We start from the raw sequence: 20,773 nt of genomic DNA, 5'->3' as shown, positions 1-20,773 counted from the left end.
ATATTAAGGCATCGTTTTTCATTTTATATAATTCGTTGGTGAAAATTCTTTTCAAAATTTTATGGAAAAAACATTTTTAAGGTTTTGTGACAAGTAACTTATTTTTTATAAATTTTGTATATGTATTTTGAGTATATTAACTACTGAAACTAATAAATTGTCGTATATAAATGCGAGATGACCCTCACCAAGCCAATCAGAGGACGGACACATGTGTATGTCTTCTTTCTGAAGTCACAATACACCTGGATCTTGTTGTTGGGCACTCCACCATCAGGATCGATCCAGTAAAGACCTAATATTAATAAAAAAAAAATCAAAAATCGCTAGTTACTGTCAACGTATACATTTTAACGATAACAATATTTCCGCATTAAAGGTATTATGTTATTAGGTAATTCTATGTTCTGAGTATTGTTTAGATGGCTATTTTTTTTTTTCCTCTATTTTTTTCAAAAAAAAATAAAAAAAAAATAATAGATGGCTATTATTATGATTCCGCAATCCATTGCTCCAGCCTTTTGGAGAACACATTTGCGCTTGAATATGATTTTGCCAAAATAAGTTTGCAAACAGCATTTTTGCAGCTATAATTAAAATGATAAAGAGTAAATAGAATTTACAAATTTGATGTAATTGTGGGGACAATGTCAAGTTCATGCAAAAAAATGAAAATCAGTAATCTTGAACCTTAGAAACTGTTAGCTGTATCAAAAATATGATCAGACAGAAAAAAAACACAAAAACTGCGCTATCAAATATTAAACGATACTCTAATATTCCTAGAAATAAGGTAATGAATACAGCCATTTACCGTTTGTTAAGTCATTGTTTTCCATACGGAGGTCCAAGCAGCTCCTAGCATATGGGGAATCTTCCTCTCCTTGTGGGTGCATGATTTTAGACAGCTCATGTCCCAGGAAGTTCAGGTAGGCCACAATGTTGGTTTGCTATAGTATGATAAAGATAATATACCATTAAAGCATACTGTGAAGCACTTTCTTTTCGTGGCAACTTAATTTCACGATTTTGTGTCCGACAATACTATCACTGCGCTGATTTTGTTGTTTACACCCAAAAGTAATTTGGTTATAATTTTTTTTATTTTGTAATTTTTTTTTTTTTTTTTTTTTTTTTTTGCGTTTTATTTTATTTTTATTTTTTTTTATTTTTGTTAGGGGACACTCCTTCGCGACAATTTTTTCCAGATCGTACGAAAATCGTACGAAAATATACGTTAATACTATATACTTATAAATAAGACATCATAAACAACTTAACAACTTTCTAATCTGTAAAGAGAATTCCACGAAGAAAAACACCTCTTCAAAAAGTGGTTTCCATTTTGTGTGTTACATACATACATATGTATCAAATATACACAATTTTTTATATTATATTTCTTTTATATAATTTGCTAAAAAGAAAGACTATTAACAAATTATATAATATTGTTACACTATCCTTAAAGAAAGTCAACGTAGTTGTTTGTTTTTTATATTTAAGTTTAAATGCTCGATCTAAATACTATACCTCATCTGTCAAAGGCTCATCTCCCTGAAATAACAAAACAGGCCTCTTTAATACATAAGCCAACATAATGTGTATACGAACATTGATACTTATTCAAGACGTTTACGCATGGATGTGAATATCACATGAATATCACATGATTATCAAAAATGTTGAGCTCCAAATTAATGGTATATTTATACTCTATCACTGTCTTTCATTGATATTTATATTGAAACAAAATATTTATAAAACTTAAAACAAAATGGAATTAGTTGATATTTGTTCAAGCTTTAAAACCTTACCTGTATTCCCTTCAGGTCAGAACGACTGAACCATCCAGTGATAGCTCGGCTGTAGATCGATCGTCCTGGCTCTCCCTAAAATTGTACAGATAGCATTCTAATATATCATCCATAACACTATGGGTGATTTCATTTTACTCCATCAAATAAGTAGTGTATATGTTCAATAATGGCGTCTTGTGTAAATTGCACATTTTTTTGTGAAATGATGGTTTGTAATCTTTTTATCGTAGTATTTGGTGTAGATAGGTGTAGACGCTGTTTCTGATTATCTTAAACTTTCATTTATTTCGTTTTAATATAGATATTCCTTCCAACGTATTTTCCGATAATGGAAAAGATGATTTCATGGTATGTATTCGATTTTTTTAAATGGAATATATTTTTATTTTCTTTATTTACAGAGTTTTTACCAGAAGCTATCAGAGATACAATGTCAAAATAACTATGCTTTTGAATGTTTTGAGGTTTACATAGTGATTCCATCAGCCAAAAGACAATTTAATACGTTTATCTCTAGTCTGATTTCAGATTGTTACAATCCTTGTTCAAGCCACATTTTGCTGGTTATTTTCTAAGAATGCGTAATGAGAATCATTTCAACACTAAATGAGAAACGTTTCAACACTTAATGATAATCGTATAATATTTTGAAAAACTCTTTCCATAAACCTTCATCTTGTCGTCGTTTTGGCCTTCATAACTTGTTTTTGTTTTATAATTATTTGGCTTTCATGTTAATAGATTTGTGATTTCATTTGACTTTTTTTAAGCAATAACTTACCGCAGGTCCTGGAGGTCCAGCATTTCCCATTACACCCTGTTAAGAACACAAACAAGAAGAGCACATGTATTTTCAAATACAATATTTTTTATTTTCCCCTATTTTATGGATCGTTTTAAGCATTTATAATATAAGCAAAGTTTATCAAAATATTTACTCAGAGTTAATTGCAAGCCTTTCTTTTTCTTATCTAATGCATGACAATACAGAATAATCCAAAAGATATGCTTGAAAAAGAATAATGCGGTGTGATATATATTACAGACATTTCTGATGAATGATAGATACTCACAGATCTGCCGTCCTCTCCTTGATTTCCTCTTGGTCCCTATACGCAAACAAATATTGGTTAATTCAACACAACAGTCATTGTTAAATGTTTTATCGGGGATCCGGCACATCAACGTGTTTATTTTAACATCAAGATTTTCGAAATTGAATTGAAAAACGGCGGCTAATGATGTGTCCATATTTCCAAAATTAATGAATTTAGGCTAGATATCTGCTTTAACATTTATTATTTTTATTATTAATTCTTAATCATTTTTTTATTTTCATAAATTGGGTTTTTTCTTTCTTTTTTGAAAAATATTCTTATATGTTGGTATGATTGCTGGACATGGTTGAGAACGATACGACAACTATTTGAAATACAAATTAACAAAATAATAGACATATTTACCATTGGGCCTGGTGGTCCAGTTTCGCCGTTGTTTCCTGACCTGCCAGATTGTCCACGTGGTCCGTCAGGACCCTACAACAGACATTATATACCTTTCAGACTCTTAACTCGAGTTCTTATGTCTCGAAGGCCTAAAGTATTATGTCCGCGCTGACTTTGAATAAACAAGTTCAATTATAATCCGTTTTCATCACTTTTTGGTATGAGACAACCTTTGGTGCAAAATTCAAGAAATGCGCAGACGATGTCTCAATCTATATTTTCACGTGTATCCATAATGGGTGTTAAGATGGTTTAGAATTACCAAGCGAAAGATACACGCAATATGCGTTTTTTTGTATCTTTTGATATTTTTTTCATATAAAATGTTGTTGATATTCACGTAACTAAGTAAGAATATACATACCTGTTGTCCCATTGGGCCTGGGGGTCCAGCGCCTCCTTGATCTCCTTGTGGTCCCTATTCACATGTAATAAATTTAATTCAGTTCTTGATTTATTATTAACCATTGACAGAACACTAATTGGAAAAATTACATCAGTATTCATACCAAGCAAAATAAGATGAAATAGCGCATTGAGCTAGCATCAGTGAAACTAGCAAAATACTTGACGCAAAACAATTTGTATACCATTTCGTATTATAAATCTAGTGCAATGACATTGGAATGTCTATTATATGATTATATATTATAATGATTCGAATTACGTAAATAAAAGGTTTATCATTTCTTTCTTTTTTCTTAACTGTTTTCGCATTGTCATGACAACAACTTAAAACCTAATTAATGGATAAGTCTCACGAGAGATTTTATAACTTGAAGTCTTGTAGTACCCTAGTCTATTTCTTTGAAATACAAATACTCCTTTACTCCAACGCATTTTCTTACCTCTGGTCCTGGCAGTCCAGGCATACCGATCAGACCAGGATCTCCCTTGTCTCCCTAAACACAGCGATGTACTTATTATTAAACAGAAATATACTTATTACAAAACAATTATTATTAGTGTTAAGTTGATATTATATCTTATTATATTGAAAATCATTATATCTACACAAAAATGCAAATTCCTTTTGATTTTCAGTATTGATTATTCATAAGATACATATATGTTTTCCGCAAATCCTCAATAATACCAGTTTCATTTGTGTAATTTTTTTTTTAAATGTTATATGTTGTTTTTTTTATCAATGAATGGTTAAAACACTTTACTTTAGGTAGTTTTACTCACCGCCATACCATCATCTCCCCTTTCACCGGAAGTTCCTTGTGCTCCGTATGCCCCCTTCAAGCAATTAGATTAGAATTAAATGTGTATACATAAAGCAAAAAAGTCAATGTTCTATACATTTTTCGCTCTATTGTTAAATGTAGATTGATTTAAACTTCGATGCAATCAGTAAACAATTCAATAAAAAGAATTGAAAAATACGGTTGCGATACAAACAAATAGTTTAATATCCATCACGGAAAGTTTATAACTTCACATATTTATGCATTGCCTAAACAACGGATACAAAAATACTAATCAATCAATTATTCAAAAGGTTGGTTACATGATTTGCTTCTACAGCTATTACTTCATTTTTAAGTAATATATTAATCATATACGGAACCTTCTAGATTGACTCATTCACTCCAGACATTTTATAATGGATTGGTCTAGTCGATTAAGAAAAGCCTAATTATGTTTTCGGAGGTGAATGAGTTAAAGTCATATTTACTAACAGGTGGTCCGCGTGGCCCTTGTGCGCCGCGTGCTCCATCTGGTCCAGATTCGCCCTATTTGATAAGAGATGATGTCGTGTATTTATTAAGGAAGAAAAATATAGTTTTAGCTTTTCTATTTAAACATTATTCTTATTATATATTAAGGATAATTCTTATCATTGAATTTGAAAAACTCAGTGAGGTACTTATAAGGCTTATCTATGTTCTTGTTTTACAATATAACAAATTCAGATGTGGCTCACTGATATCCCAGTCCATAGTTAATTTTGACCAATTACTGTGCCGCTTTTAAAATTTCCAGCGAAAATGTTCTTCGTGTATGACGTCATGATGCTCGACGTAAAAATCTTTCAGTCTCTTTCAAAATAACCTCAAACTTCTAACCAATAGAAATAAGTGTAACATATGAAATTAGATTAAATGATATTAAATGGTTTGACCACAAATAAGGCTTACCCTGACTCCACGCTCTCCAGCTGGTCCTGGGGATCCTGGTGGTCCAGCAGGGCCCTAAATTATAAAAATAATAAATAATGATATAATAATTTCTCGCACCTCGGACAGGGAAATCTCACAGGATACCCAGTGCTAGATTTTTCTATGTCGTCCGATCTGTCTGGTACCTTTACGCGAATTTTGGCGGAATTTTACGCCATTCATGTAAAAGTCCGCGCATGTGACGTCAAACTCTCGAACCGGTGACGTCACAAGCGTCAGATAATCAATATTATTAGAAATGTGTGCATTTAGTCATTTACCATGCATTGTTTGGTTGTTGTTTTTAATTATGAAAACAGTATGTACCGATTGATCATCGTTTGTCTTTGATATAACCGAACTATAGTTTTATGCGGAATGACTGAAATCGAAGCGCAGATGAAATGGTTAATCGGCTTTGAACCAGGAGGCCCAAGACGGGTTAGTTTTACACTCTGAATGCGTATATAGATGGGTTTTGTTATATCTTAGAGGCGCGAGAAAAAAAATCTATTACCTTTAAGTGATCGAGATCGGGTTATCTCAGTCTTGGGCTAAGATTTTATTAATCTAATATTTATATCAATTAAAAATAATTTAAATAATATTAAATTGTACAATGAATGAAACTAATGACAATTTATGAAAACATACACATTTTTTAAAATATAAGGACTAATATTTGCGACGTTCTCTATATAAATCCTAAATATTGAACATTAATAATGCTATCTTACAGTTGTTAATAAATACGATGGCAAAAATGGACTAGGTAAATTAGATAGAAATGTATTTTCTTTACTGCAATATACTATAGAATAATTTCGTATCAATTCCAATTTTGCTGAACTCAGCGAATTCAAAACACCACCGAAGTAATTGTTTTATTAACGTCGTTTTGACTTTGTTTATTGTGTACCTTATTCAACATGGTGGTCACACGAGCGATAACACTCAGAACTAAGAAAATATTAATAATAAAATCGACACCATTAAAACTTTTGGATACACTGCGAATAAGTTACGGTTACAAAACCGCAAAATATGAACCCCGCGTATTTAGCTTATTTATCTCTGAAATTCCCAAATAAACTCTTCCAGACTTTGAAGAACTAGAAAAATCTAAATGTGTTTTCATGGCTGAATCGGTTATACAGTACTTACGGGGAATCCCATCATTCCAGTTGGTCCAGGCATGCCCATGTCACCGTCCGATCCCTGTTCTCCAACCCTGCCTGGAAGTCCGGGTGTACCGTCAGGTCCAGGGGAGCCCTAAAACCGTTCATATTATAAGCAATGCATATTCACCTTCGATTAATAACACTTACTATTATTATTTTCATCGTATTCATTTTATACGTAATATTTATTCCTTTTTAAATTGTTTTTCAATATAAACAATTGTATCATTCTCATCATTTGGTACTTACAAAGATTAATATTAATGATAAAAAATCATGATTTTTTTCTTGACTGACGTTTGCGGAGGAAAACACTATTCAAAACAGTAATGTGCACTCACCACATCGTCACGTGGTTTAGGTCAAGGTCTGACTAGATTCGACGTATCATCATTTACTGTTGTATAATAAACATCTTCTGAAACAACACTTATAGTGAACACTCACGATACTACCGGAGTCACCGACTGGTCCTGGTGGTCCGGCCACACCTCTTGGTCCTGGTTTTCCTGGCAGACCGTCCTGGCCCTCACGTCCGGGGGAACCTTGGCTACCCTATGTGTTCAAATTGCACAACTAATGAGCTGACAAAGATGGAGTTCGACAAATCAAGACATTATTGTGAGAGAGAAAAACAACTAAACCGCTTAAAAAGCCAAGGTGACGTTGAATCGTTAACTGTAACTCAAATCAAGACATTATCGAGAGAGAAAACAAACACTCATTACAAAGATAACGTTCAACAAATCAAGACAGCATCGAGGAAATAAAACAAAGACTACTTTCACTAAAGTGACATTGAATCTTATGGGGAGAGGGAAAAAACAACTAACAAGCTTACAAAGATAAAGTTCAACAAAGCAAGAAATCACCGAGGAAATAAAACAAATATGTCTTTCACTAAGGTGACTTTGGGTCTTTAAGCGTAACTTACCGGTGGTCCGTTGGGTCCCTTAGGTCCCCTCTCTCCCCTAACACCCTGAATACCGTGCTGCCCTCTATCTCCAGCCGGTCCCTGAGGTCCTGGTGGTCCAGATCCTCCCTGTTATATTATACGTAAATGTTATAACATATTTATCAATTACAAATATGCAAAAAAAATCTCTAATTAATAAATTACGTCCGAATGAACCATATACATACTGTATTTCTATTTTACTCCGACGCCTATTGCACAATTTGCATCGTTTCTACAACCATGAGTTTACATATTTTAATATGAAGTGATTATGAAGTTGATAAAATAAACCTATTTCAGTGTCAACTTACAGGGATTCCGTCCTCACCGCGTTCTCCCTTCTGGCCATTCTCTCCTGGGGGTCCGGCGGCTCCAGTATCACCGCTATAACCCATATTTCCGATATCTCCTCGTACTCCCTGTAGGAGTAAATCAAAATCCATATTATTCTAAACTAATCTATATTATTTCATTTTTCCCTAGAAATTTTGCTTCGGACATTAACCAATGTATTACTATTTAAAGAGATATTATTGAAATAAATAAAATGTTGATACTCTGATTACATAAGTCTTATCATGGCTCGCTGACTTCGAGTAAACTATTTTCAATAATAATCCGTATATATGACGTTTTCGGTGCAAGAAAAGACGATATTTGGTGCTTAAATTGAATTGTTTGTAAAATACATGTTACATGCATTAATTGCAGTGTTTTCAACTACATAAGACGGTACTGATTATCAGCTCATTCAACCCTAAGTAAACATTTACACCCGTCTGCTAAGAGAGCTGGAACAACCAATTATAAATTAGGCTCAGCTTACCTTGCCTCCATCCTGTCCTGCCTCCCCTGGATCTCCGGTCTCGCCAATGTTACCCTGGGGTCCCAAAGGTCCTGGTCGACCGTTCGGTCCTGGTGGTCCTGGGAGGCCAGGTGGTCCTTCCTCTCCACGGACACCCTTAGAGCCATCCAGTCCATTTTGACCCTGTTTGGCAGACACAGATATGTATTAGTTCATACGTACCTCTTCTATATGTTGCTTAATATTTGACTTTACATATTTTCACTCAACCGTATCGCTTGGATTAATAGGCAATCGGTAGCGGTAAACTTTGTTAAACCACTTACCCTTGGTCCTGCAGGTCCAGAAATACCAGCATCACCAGCATCTCCTTGATCTCCCTTTTCTCCTGGATAACCTTGTTGTCCCTTTGGTCCAGTTGGCCCTGCACTTCCCTGCAAAATAGTAATAATTCTGTATATATTAAAGCTTCTTATTTATCATTTCGTGCCTTATTCACTTCAATGCATAGTTCCTCATATATATCTATGTTCGGTTTGACAAAAATGTTATTGAATGAAAGATCCAAAGCCCTTCTTCATATCTATTGGCAACACCTTAACCGTTAGAGTAATTTTCTGAAGAAATCACAGCTTACCGGCATTCCTGTCAGCCCATCAGGACCCCCCAGACCTGTTGGACCCCTTTCTCCAGGTGTTCCACGTGTACCTTTCTCGCCATCATATCCTGGGTCTCCAGCTTCTCCTTTGGGAGCGGCAGGTCCCGGTGGTCCAACCTCTCCAGGCTTTCCGGGTGGTCCAGGCTCGCCAGAACGTCCAGTAGGACCGTCAGGACCCGGTGGTCCTGGGTCACCCTAAAATTGTTTATAATAAAAGTAGGTTTTATTACGAAAATTAAATACGATTCATATTTTAAATGCTTTCTGGTATTAGCTTTTTATTCTACGTGTATTTTCATATCCCAAGAAACACAACAAAGCATGAGTAGCCTTCCCCAAAATATAGAGATGGTCAAATGTACCAATGGTCATTTTGACAGGTCTACTTACTGGTTCACCCATTTCTCCTGGGGGTCCGCGCGCTCCTCGCATACCTTGTGGTCCCTATCAAAATAGAGATTACAATTAGGCATGCTACAATGTACAAATCTGCTTCCTATTATTCATATAATATTAAGTTCGCTTCCGTTACCATATGTAGTCTTTATTTCAAGCATTTAGAGGTGATAACATTTAAGCTTTTTTCTATGCTTAAAATGTCTTTTAACTTTTATTTCAAAGTGGCAATCTTTTGTGGACACAGGGGAAGTGTATAAAATGAATATTAGAAGTTTGGTGACATGTCTTATGACGCATATCAGTAATTTTACAATGAACGAAAGGTGCGACGAATAATTATAGCGTCAGCATATAGTGTTAATTCTTATATTTTTTGTGTAAAATACATTATATTTCTGAGGTCTTATTAATGAAATTAATTATCTTGATTATTACCAATCCTCCTGCAGATCCAAGCTCTCCTTTCTCTCCTGGAGGTCCCGGAGCTCCCTGTCAGTGTAACAAGACAGGTAAGCATAATACAGATTCATTATATATATTGCATGTATGTATTTTATAAACAAAACAATAATTCTGGATCAAATAACGATATTAAAGTGAATAGTTGGGCAAAGAAAACCAGTCTAAATGCGTTCATTGGCCTTCCAAAAGTTCTCACATATTAATACGACGGCCAAGTTCTGCTTACGTTTCCCAGTTCTGACCATTAAAGTAAAGGAAAGTTGAAAGTATTGAAAGCGAGGCTGCGTGTAAATGTAACCACGGACATAGTCAGCCGGGAGGACGTATAAGGATTCCTATACTTTAAATTAATTTCTTCGTACGCAGACAGATTTTGGCGAGAGATTTTATTTTTACCGACTTTAGCCATCCTTGCCCGACTGTTCACTTTAAGATATGTTGGAAATAAGGTAATCAGAGAACACAATTGCATTTTGCATTTAAAGTATACCATAAAATACTGTAAGACTTAAGTTTGAAATACAAAGTGTTGTGAAATTGTCTTTTACCCTTTCTCCAGCTCTTCCTGTAGGTCCCTCTGGTCCAACTTTTCCGGGCTCTCCAGAAACTCCTGGTGGTCCCTGCTCTCCTGGGAAGCCACGCTCTCCCTGAAAAGAAGTGCAACAATAACATCACAGGCTCCACTGAACATTTCTACCCAAATAGATTTTAGGTTCTAAGCAAATTTCACGTGTGCTAGTTCTAAACAAATTTCACGTGTGCTAGTTCTAAAACATTTTCACGTGTGCTAGTTCTAAACAATGTTCACGTGTGCTAGTTCTAAACATTTTTCACGTGTGCTAGTTCTAAACAATTTTCACGTGTGTTAGTTCTAAACAATTTTCACGTGTGCTAGTTCTAAATAATTCTAAAATGTTTGACATATAATTGGTTTCATTTAAAAATAAACTAATTTAAAATTCCAATTTGCTAAAAAAAATTGTGATCATCTCATAACATTATTGGCTTATAAAACGTGATAATTTCATAAAAAATAGTCCCTCTCGGATTGTGGAATTGTCTGGATCATCTGTTTGTTATACCTCCATATTATAACGAAAACGTTCAGGTAATATTAAATAATTCCAGAGACACTTACAGGCGATCCAGGGCGTCCATTTCGTCCTTGGGGTCCAGGTTGACCCTGCTCTCCTTCTTTACCGTTCTCACCAGGGGGTCCAGGTAAACCAGGTGAGCCCTATAAACCGGAACATTATATTACATTTATTATGTAAGGTTCACTAGATACATTTTCATAGCAATAGACTTTAAACTTCAATTTCATTTCACAATTATTTATTAGACATGTCTGTCATCATCATTTTACACTTAAAATGGAAGAAATGTAGTACACATTTTATTTCTTGAGTTATTTCATACTTTGTTAGAATAAAATCATACCTGGTATCCGGTTTGGCCAGCCTTTCCCATTGGTCCTCTTTCTCCAGCCTCTCCCTGAGGAGACGAAAATAAATCTTTAAGGACTCAACTCTTAATTAACATATTTTCTTTAACTTATGTGTTACAACTGGTTTTTATATGTATGTAAAATAAAAAAATAAAAACATGCTAAATTATTTTTTCTAAATCGATGTTATATAATTTATTTCATAGGCGTTTACTGAACATCATGTCTGGTATTCACATGAAGATAATTAGTGTGTTCACAAAAATACGCACGATTGGGCCTGGAGGTCCGTATGGTCCCATTTCTCCTGGGGGTCCAGCGTCACCAGCCGGTCCACGGCTTCCCTGGCCACCATGGTTTCCATCTTGTCCGGGTGTTCCCTGTGTTAAAATAAACACTAGTGATTGACGGTTGCTGTAATAACTTCATACACATAATCACTAACAAACAGATATAACGAAAAATAAAAACGTAAAATAGTGCATTTTAGTGCTGCCTAGCTACAAAGAATATCCAGAGTGAGAATGACATTGGGAGATTAAGTTACAATCAAAATCCAGTTAAACTAAAATCAGAACGTTTTGTTTAAGCGCTTAATACAGACCAATTAATACCGTTATTCATTAGTGTTCTAATCTAAAAATGATTAAATGTCATTTTATAGATCCTGTACAGTGCAAATATGCTTTCAAATATACTTTTAACGATATGCTCTTAAAAATATGCTTTTATATAAAATACATACTTGTAATCGTGTGGAGAGGGCACATATTCATTATATGCCCGCAGCCTGCAGCCCGTTCCAAAATTAAATCTTTCCGATATTTTGAAATGAAATGAATAATAAAAATTCAAGTAAAGCATATTTCTAAATGATTGACAATTTGCCAAGATACAGTGTGCTTACTCTTTCGCCTGTTGGGCCTTGTGGCCCCTGCACGCCGGCTGGTCCGGGAATACCGGGTGGTCCCATTTCTCCAGGAGATCCGTCATTTCCAGGAACTCCTTGAGGTCCTGCCCTTCCTGGAACTCCATCTAAACCAGCCATACCTCCGGGTCCCTGCATCAAGGGAAATTATATCACATGTCAGGATAAATGCGGATATGTCACATTCGATATACTTGAATTCTATCATAAGAAGAAAAATTAACACTGATGAAAATATCTACACGTGAATATTAATATTTTAGTGAGGATCGATAACTTAAACGAATTACTCAACAGATGAAATCGATCTTTCTATGTTATTTACAAATGAGCATCAATTATAATAACTTATGTTCGATTTTTGTGCATTTGTATAACTCTTGAATGTGTTAATAAAAATTATTTATAATTGAAAGCAAGATCAACGTAACCTTAAGATATATAATGAAATCCTATTTGTAATGACCTTTGTTGTTGGTTAAACATTTGAAATGTCATACCATAACGTAAAAATGACGTTGGTTCTTACATACAACGGCGTAGCGATATCGAAAAGAAATTATTCCCTTGTTAAATTTAGAATTTCATTAGAATTGTAAGCATTGATTTGGGTAGATGTTTTAAAACGGGGCTATAATACAAAGGGAGAGTAATCCTGTCATAATCCTTATGTATTACGTACCCTGCCGCCTCGAGCACCTGGTGCACCTTGACGTCCGGGTTCTCCCTGTGAATTAAAAACAATATAAATATAATACTTTGGACACGTGAAAATGGTAGAAAACCTTTTATTGAAATGGACAATTTTCATGCAATTAATGTAGTAAAATATATTCCTATTATACACCAGTAATGAAAATAGTAAGTAATAGGTCGGTTTGTTTTTCAGTCTCTGCTTTGCTATACTTGATAGTGTGAATTCAGTTGAGATGGTAATAGTGTGTACCTAGAAATGTCAAGGTTGAAGTCGGCAATGCAGAGAAGGTCTGCATACACTGAACATTTATATTGAACTCAAAAAATCTTGTCCCAATACATGATTCATAATTGTCTACCTGGTCGACTGTTTGGAACATAATTGTCTATCTGTATCTGGTTGGCTGTTTGGAACATAATTGGCTGTTTAGAACATGATTGGCTGTTTAAAACATAATTGACTGTTTGGAGCATAATTGTATATCTTGTTGACTGTTTGGAACATAATTGTCTATCTGAAGTGATGTTTAATAAATTACCATAGGACCAGAGTTTCCTCGTCGACCTCTTGGTCCTGGAGCGCCATCTTCTCCGATGTTTCCAGCCTCACCAGAGAGTCCAGGCATTCCTCGCTGTCCTGGTGGTCCCTGAAGATATGGAAATAATCTCTCAAAAACCAACGTTCTTTACGCAAATCCCTTGTGCATCTTGATAAACGTATCGTAATTTTACATTCTTTCTGCGCATTTGCTCCGCAGAGAGAAATATTAGTCCTGAGTAGTAAGGATATCTTCTTGATCCTTATTATATCTACGTCTTCTTTTGATCATGCATTTTCAGTACATAAGATATGAATTTGTAAAAAATCGACCACATGTTGCCTGATAATGTTGTGCAGAATAATTCTTTCAATTGGTGATGGAATGACGTTAAAAGACGATATACCGCGCTAACATCATTTAGCAGGAATATTAAAAAGCGTAATATGGTATATTATGAATATTCAAATTAGCATATATCTGTGATACAGTATGTTGTAGGAAGGTTACTTACCCGCTCACCCTGGGGACCGCCTGGTCCCAATTCGCCAACTATACCTCGTTGTCCCTAGAATAATCATTAATGAACATCAATTAACTTTAACATTAATTGTAAATATGATATCATACGTTATTACTAATTACATTACTTAGTTTAGTCTTAAAGTAGAACCACAATGCATGTTGATCTGCGTTTGCTGTATGTTACGAACTTATTTCAGCGCAATCAATTTTAGCGCAAAAATTATCATTGCTTACACTAGATAAAATTAGTGTGATTTTATTTAAGGTTTCTAACACACAAAGTTCTAAAATATGATTACCATCAAGAAATGTACGTTCACAGTAACTTTCAATGTATATTTCAAGATACACATCAAAATATTTTCTCAGAAACATTTTTATATTAAGAATTATATTTTGGCTTTATAAAAAAATATACTAAAACTAGAATAAGCTAGACACATCAAAGACTTTGAGAAATGTTATCAATAAGACTTTTGTATAATTTCATTATCATGTATTGCTGTGTTAATACTTGTTCTGTATGAAGAAGAAGATGCATACTCGATTGCCCTCGGGACCGGGTGGACCCTGGATACCCCTCTCTCCAACTGATCCTGGCTGACCACGTTGACCACTGGCTCCTTTAACACCCATTTGTCCGGGTTGTCCCTAATTAGGTAATAAATCAAATATATCAATACAATTCTTTTTTTTTTAAATTACATCTCACTAAGTCAAACATACAGGCCTGCAAATATAGAAAAGTTTAAAACTAAGAATCTTATGATCCCTTTTTTTTTAATATGTCAACACCATCGCTTACTCTGACCGAATACTGTGATACTGGTATTTAAATTGTGTGTAAGTAAGACAACATTTCTTTTACTCACCGTAGATCCTTTGGGTCCCATAGCACCTGGACTTCCGCCAAATCCTGGGGCTCCACGAGGTCCGGGGAAGCCTGGGGGACCAGAAAGTCCTGGCTCTCCCTAAAAATAAATAATGTAGTTGATATTAATCGAAACCAAAAAAATAATGATATAAATAGTATTAGTTTTTGTTATAGAAATTATGGTATTTCAGCAACAAAACAGGTAATTAAATATAAAATATAAGGAGGAGTGAATTTTCTCAAAATGCTTTCTTTTCGAGGTTCATAAGAAATGTTATACTCTACTTATATTTAATAGAACTGAACAAGTTTTAATATTTTATCAAGTCCATCCTTGAATCGGTATTTTAATAAAAACTGACCATTAAATGATAATTTCATTTTAACCTTTTATCAGAGTGTTGATACTTACATATCCTCCCTTCTCGCCATCAGTTCCTGGAAGACCGGGAGATCCAGTTGGACCAGTTTCTCCTGATGGTCCCGGCTCTCCGTTCTCTCCACGGATTCCTTGCAAGCCTACTGCTCCTTTTGGTCCAAGCGCTCCACGTTGTCCCTAACGGGGCGAATGATTAAAAATTCTTTGAAAATATCATAGAAAATTCCCACATTTCTTACAGATATGTCTACATCACAAAAGAAATTCTTGCAAATATCATAGGAAATGTCCATATTTCGTATTTAGATATATATTTACATACGGAGTGTTTCGTCACAATATGAATCAACCAACTGACGAAAAACAGATATTTGGTTATGAAAACCCTATGAATACACTATGAATACAATGGTTCTCGTGCCTCGATCAGCCGATTTGAAACATTACGTCAGGTTCATATCAATAAAGATTATTTCAATGTATAATCTTTCATACGTTATTTCTTGATGTAAAATCAACTAAGGTTTAATGTAATAAGTAAATCAAATCTTATTTTAATTATATTTCTTGTTTATCTTGTTTAACGCGCTCCACGGGATATGTAGATAGCTTCTGCTATTCATAGCCGCTATGAAATTAGAAAAAATACATTTAATCCCTATGTATACAACACCAAATAAATTCTTTGGAAAATGTCATAGAAAATGTCCACATTTTGTACATAGATATGTATACATTTACATCAGAAGAGAAATTCTTTTTAATACTCTGTATCATAGAAAATGTCCACAGTTCGTACATTGTATTGCATAAAATGTCTATTGTATAGAAAATTTTGTTGTTATTCTGGTTGCTGTGAAACCACGAATATAAAAAAAACCAAAGAATATTGGCATTATCGCTCCATCAAAGCTCCAACCAACGATAAAAAATTCACATGAATATTACATGTAAGTATGATTCCCCCTCACCTATACGTGAAGTACTGCTTCATTTAATGTAGTAATCTTACATTGTTTGATTGTTTGGTGCAATACAACCATGAACTATGAGAATATTCTACCCTATAGATCACAAAATGTTTTGAAAACCGTCGGCAAGGTTCAGGTTTCATATGAACTTATGAACCTTGATGATTGATGCCATCCATGTACATATATGAAAGAATCTTAAGCATTTAAAATGTGATATCTGGTAACAATACCGAAATGTGACAATAATCTTACTTTTTCTCCTGGTGTTCCGGGGATTCCGGGTGGTCCTATGTTTCCAACAGGACCGGGTGCTCCAGCTGCTCCAGGGAGACCATCAACTCCCCTGAGACCCTGAAAACCATAATAAAAAACGCTATCAACAAAAATAATAATCATGAAACAATATGATCAAAAAGGTTTTTAAATAAGTCATATATTGTTCAAAACATTCAATAGTGATAGGTCAGATATGGTGTGGTACATCTACAGTAGAAAATTACAATATTCAACTTATCTTGCTTTTAGCATACAGAGACGTGATCTTGTATCCGATGAAGCCAAATACCGAAATATCATTACAGGTGGAAACAACCGCAGACCTACGGCCTTCCCAGGTTGGTTTTGGACGATTTGCACTTACCGCTGGCCCATCGCTACCATCCCTGCCCCTGTCTCCAGCCAAGCCACGTGGTCCCTGGAGACCCGGAGCGCCTGATGGTCCTGGGGGACCGGTTTCGCCCTAAATAAAGACATTTTCTTATTGTTATATTTCTATATTATTCATTTTTCTTAGAGTTAATACGAAGAGTTAAGGACAGAATTATGATTTTAAAAGACAATTCTTGTCATTTTCGCCAAGCATTACTTAATATATATAACAGATGTAATTCTATATTATCATAAAACTGTGACTCATTCGCGCATTCGCAATAATTGCTTTAATAATATGATTATATTTTAACGCAATATGCCTGGGGTAAAAAAGCGCAAATATAGGTATGTTTACATCACAAAGAGGACATATATATATATGGATATATTACCTTATCTCCAGGAATACCCTGTTCACCAGTCGGTCCGGCCAAACCACTGTAACCCTACAAATGGAGATCAATAACAATCTTACTTATTATGTCGAAATATTGCATAGTTATCTGCCCTTGTGGGTAGTAATTGATTATGAAGTCATGTTTTTGTGAGCTTGACGTCTTACTATTTTTGAGATAATGACGTGAGTTTTGCTCACAAAATAATGACACCACGGATACCGAACTATTGGCAAGTGATGTAACTCGGAATAACGATGAACATATGACGATTAAATCATAATGATAAATTCAATTGTGATATTATGCTACTTTTAATATGACATTTTTATTGTGTCAATAACGTTACTTGGCAATAATTTCAGTATATACACATTTTTGCATTATCTTCCGGTATTGAAGTTTATTTAGATAAATCTACGATATGTTACTTACCCGATGTCCCTTTGAGCCCGGGATTCCTGGAGTTCCAGCCGGTCCTGACGGTCCCTATTTTACATAAAATATTACATAATTGTTGAAATAAACATTCATTTTGTTATATATGTTATCATATTTACTTGAAAAAAATACGCAGTACAGTTAGTTGTAGAAAATTAAATATTGTCTCCGATCATTTCTATGTGATGTAATTTGCTGACATATATATTCGATACTTTGACACCTTGTTAAAGAATATCTATACAAGTTATATTCTTCATCACCCGACATATTGCCACTAGCAATTATACCAAGGTCGTTATTTCGAATCCCATGTGAAGCAGTAGCTAGGTACTAAACACTACCCTAGATTATTTTTCTCCGTGTACTCCGGGTTTCTCCCATTTCCTAAACTTTGTAAATCTTTAAATTACAATGGCTGTTAACCAGACGTTAAACCACACAAACCAACTACTAGTTAAAGGGGAGACTCTTACCTTCCTTCCAGCTGTTCCACGAGGTCCTGTCTCACCAGGGCGACCGTCATCTCCCTTAACGAAACATATCACATTTATTTTTCCGTTTCCGGTACAATAATACGTTACCAAGGCGACAGTGTCATACAAGCATCACTCGGAAGTCTTTAAATATTCATTAGTTGCATGACGCAGTTGAGTTTTAAGCATACATATAAGCTTGTTTTTTGAAACGCCTGTGCCAGTTTGTTTCACAATAAAATAAATCTTTAAGAGATGAATCAAAGTCACAATAAGTCGAATGATTGTCCAGCCAACTTCGACGCTTTGAACTTTTACTGTATATCCAAAAATGATTGTTATGCCTAATCCGGAATATTATAATTTATAAAGTAACTTACATCTGGACCGGGTAATCCGGCAGGTCCTGGAGAACCACGGGGTCCGGGTGCTCCCTGGAAATAAGTGAGATAAACAATAACTTTTTTGAATCACTCATTTAAATGTTATTCTGTATTTTCTTGTCATATTTATAATCATTTCCTCTTGTAAGTATGTATGCATTATGACATCATTAGTTGGTGAACAATATAATTACGCAGTTTCCTAGACAAACAAATTTTTTTGCTCATCATATGACGTAGTAATCATTACCAACCCACATGGGTATATACTTAACGAATATTATACTAAGCTTGTACTGCCAGTTTATAAGTTCAACTTTGTTACAAAAGTTGATCACATTTTCTTCAAAATTTACCTTCAATATGAGAGATTATATCTAGAAAAAATATCGGCATATTTGTAATTGCTTAAGCTAGCTGTCATCTCTGATAAAGAGTATTTTATTTAGGAATGTTATCTCCGTAACATGTGAGGAATACGTTTGATAAGATAAGAAATACAGGATACTTACGGGTGGGCCGGCATCGCCTGGCTCTCCACGGATACCAGTCAAACCTTGTGGTCCCTATTTACCAGAATGCAATTATATCATATACAGTATAAAAATAGAACAAGATTCAAAAGTTGAAGACAGACAGCGTCGTCTGCCATAATGTAATCGAGTTAATACAACGGATCCAAAAGGAAATTAAGCCGAGAATGATATTGTTGTTGATATTATTTTGATTCTTCTGATGTTGTCATCTCTCTTAAAGTGTATATTTTACAATAGTCCACTTGTATGACACACCTGCATACTGACACTACATGACAATACTGCCAACATATTCCTTTACTTACAGGTTGTCCAGGGGGTCCTGTTGGTCCGCGAGGTCCAGCTGGTCCCTAGGGAACAAGAATATAGTACATTGTAATTAGTCATGTAAAAAGGTTAATTTCAAGACACACTACTTAATTGGAACAAACAAAATAGCAAACCATATCAAGCGATAAAGGAAGCCATGTTTCAGAATTCGTGTGATGCTGTAAGTCCTAGTTATCTGAGATACATTCAGATAATACAAGCTGCAGGTTGGCATTCTTACTGTGAGATTGTTTGAACAATAAATCACCTGCTACCTTGTTTTACTGAACTGATTTCTAATTAAATTATCCCATAAATGGCGTGGCCGGTACAGAGAGCTGCCATATCAATTATAATATGTTTATGACTTTAACAGATAAATAGTAGAAATTGACAGCACAATTTAACAAAAATTTAATTTCACTACATTAAAGGGTCATTTCATTTTGATATTCAAAAACGATCTTTTTTTATTTAGTGTTCTTTACTATTTTTGTATGTTTCGACTATAAGCAAATTCTTAGTACAATTTTTTTCAGTAGAAAGAATCAGCTGTATTTTTATTAATTAACTTTGATTTACAAAACAATAAAGGCATAGGTTGATCTCTATTTACCGGTTGGGCCATAAGGTATCTTGGTCCCTGAGCATATCCCCCGGCTTTCTGTGGATAGTTCTGTGCCCAGTGCTGGAAAGCTTCATCGGCTGGCTGTAAGCAAGAGAAGAGAGAAATGGTCATTAATTTTAAACCAGATGATAGTTTAATGAATAAAGTCAGTGGTGCAAAGAATGCCTAAAATTACATAGCTTAAACTTTATGATAGAAATTATTTGAAAAGTATTAGGGAATCAGAACCATGCAATTTGTTTTAATAACCAGTGATTTGAAAGTGCTTTAATTTTTTTCCAAGAACGGCACTTGCCATCTAAAAGATGACAGACCATACTCCTGGATCATGAAACAGTCATAGACTTAAGTTTCTGTTTAGCCAATCAATGTCTCAAATGTCCTTTGAATGTGGGAATTGGAAAGACGATAAGGCAAAATCTTATTTTACAATTATTTCTTACTGGGTTGTTATTAGTAATACATTCTTTATAGCATTGGGTCTAATGTATAATCGATTCAGTAATGTAATACTTTATTGACGTAGATAATAACATACTATTTTATTGATTATTGCGAAAGGCAGGATGTACATAAACTGTCCTGAATAAATATTCTCGTTAGTTGGTCAACTCATCAGCCTTACGTCGTACTGGT

At 34.6% G+C, this 20,773-nt stretch overlaps 1 protein-coding gene across 1 annotated transcript in view; it reads right to left on the bottom strand.

Moving 5' to 3' along the window:
• LOC138321660 (collagen alpha-1(II) chain-like) overlaps nucleotides 1–20,773 on the bottom strand; it is a 29,948-nt gene that overhangs the window by 2,594 nt on the left and 6,581 nt on the right. Inside the window, exons 7-47 of the mRNA XM_069265493.1 lie at nucleotides 20,126–20,218; nucleotides 19,506–19,550; nucleotides 19,177–19,230; nucleotides 18,662–18,715; nucleotides 18,282–18,335; nucleotides 17,800–17,853; nucleotides 17,362–17,415; nucleotides 16,959–17,057; nucleotides 16,571–16,669; nucleotides 15,378–15,521; nucleotides 14,964–15,062; nucleotides 14,635–14,742; nucleotides 14,081–14,134; nucleotides 13,567–13,674; nucleotides 13,014–13,058; nucleotides 12,311–12,463; nucleotides 11,676–11,783; nucleotides 11,397–11,450; nucleotides 11,095–11,193; nucleotides 10,505–10,603; nucleotides 9,930–9,983; nucleotides 9,486–9,539; nucleotides 9,075–9,290; nucleotides 8,764–8,871; nucleotides 8,459–8,620; nucleotides 7,944–8,051; nucleotides 7,609–7,716; nucleotides 7,122–7,229; nucleotides 6,658–6,765; nucleotides 5,473–5,526; nucleotides 5,014–5,067; nucleotides 4,517–4,570; nucleotides 4,174–4,227; nucleotides 3,690–3,743; nucleotides 3,284–3,355; nucleotides 2,894–2,929; nucleotides 2,602–2,637; nucleotides 1,818–1,892; nucleotides 1,534–1,557; nucleotides 815–950; nucleotides 189–295 (exon numbers count right to left, since the gene is read on the bottom strand). Of these exons, the coding sequence (XP_069121594.1) occupies nucleotides 189–295; nucleotides 815–950; nucleotides 1,534–1,557; nucleotides 1,818–1,892; nucleotides 2,602–2,637; nucleotides 2,894–2,929; nucleotides 3,284–3,355; nucleotides 3,690–3,743; nucleotides 4,174–4,227; nucleotides 4,517–4,570; nucleotides 5,014–5,067; nucleotides 5,473–5,526; nucleotides 6,658–6,765; nucleotides 7,122–7,229; nucleotides 7,609–7,716; nucleotides 7,944–8,051; nucleotides 8,459–8,620; nucleotides 8,764–8,871; nucleotides 9,075–9,290; nucleotides 9,486–9,539; nucleotides 9,930–9,983; nucleotides 10,505–10,603; nucleotides 11,095–11,193; nucleotides 11,397–11,450; nucleotides 11,676–11,783; nucleotides 12,311–12,463; nucleotides 13,014–13,058; nucleotides 13,567–13,674; nucleotides 14,081–14,134; nucleotides 14,635–14,742; nucleotides 14,964–15,062; nucleotides 15,378–15,521; nucleotides 16,571–16,669; nucleotides 16,959–17,057; nucleotides 17,362–17,415; nucleotides 17,800–17,853; nucleotides 18,282–18,335; nucleotides 18,662–18,715; nucleotides 19,177–19,230; nucleotides 19,506–19,550; nucleotides 20,126–20,218 (3,459 nt within the window). The remainder of the gene's footprint in view (nucleotides 1–188; nucleotides 296–814; nucleotides 951–1,533; nucleotides 1,558–1,817; nucleotides 1,893–2,601; nucleotides 2,638–2,893; nucleotides 2,930–3,283; nucleotides 3,356–3,689; nucleotides 3,744–4,173; nucleotides 4,228–4,516; nucleotides 4,571–5,013; nucleotides 5,068–5,472; nucleotides 5,527–6,657; nucleotides 6,766–7,121; nucleotides 7,230–7,608; nucleotides 7,717–7,943; nucleotides 8,052–8,458; nucleotides 8,621–8,763; nucleotides 8,872–9,074; nucleotides 9,291–9,485; nucleotides 9,540–9,929; nucleotides 9,984–10,504; nucleotides 10,604–11,094; nucleotides 11,194–11,396; nucleotides 11,451–11,675; nucleotides 11,784–12,310; nucleotides 12,464–13,013; nucleotides 13,059–13,566; nucleotides 13,675–14,080; nucleotides 14,135–14,634; nucleotides 14,743–14,963; nucleotides 15,063–15,377; nucleotides 15,522–16,570; nucleotides 16,670–16,958; nucleotides 17,058–17,361; nucleotides 17,416–17,799; nucleotides 17,854–18,281; nucleotides 18,336–18,661; nucleotides 18,716–19,176; nucleotides 19,231–19,505; nucleotides 19,551–20,125; nucleotides 20,219–20,773) is intronic.

The sequence above is a fragment of the Argopecten irradians genome, chromosome 4, assembly GCF_041381155.1.
Source record: "Argopecten irradians isolate NY chromosome 4, Ai_NY, whole genome shotgun sequence".
NCBI lineage: Eukaryota > Metazoa > Mollusca > Bivalvia > Pectinida > Pectinidae > Argopecten > Argopecten irradians.
This window is presented reverse-complemented; position numbering and strand designations above follow the sequence as displayed.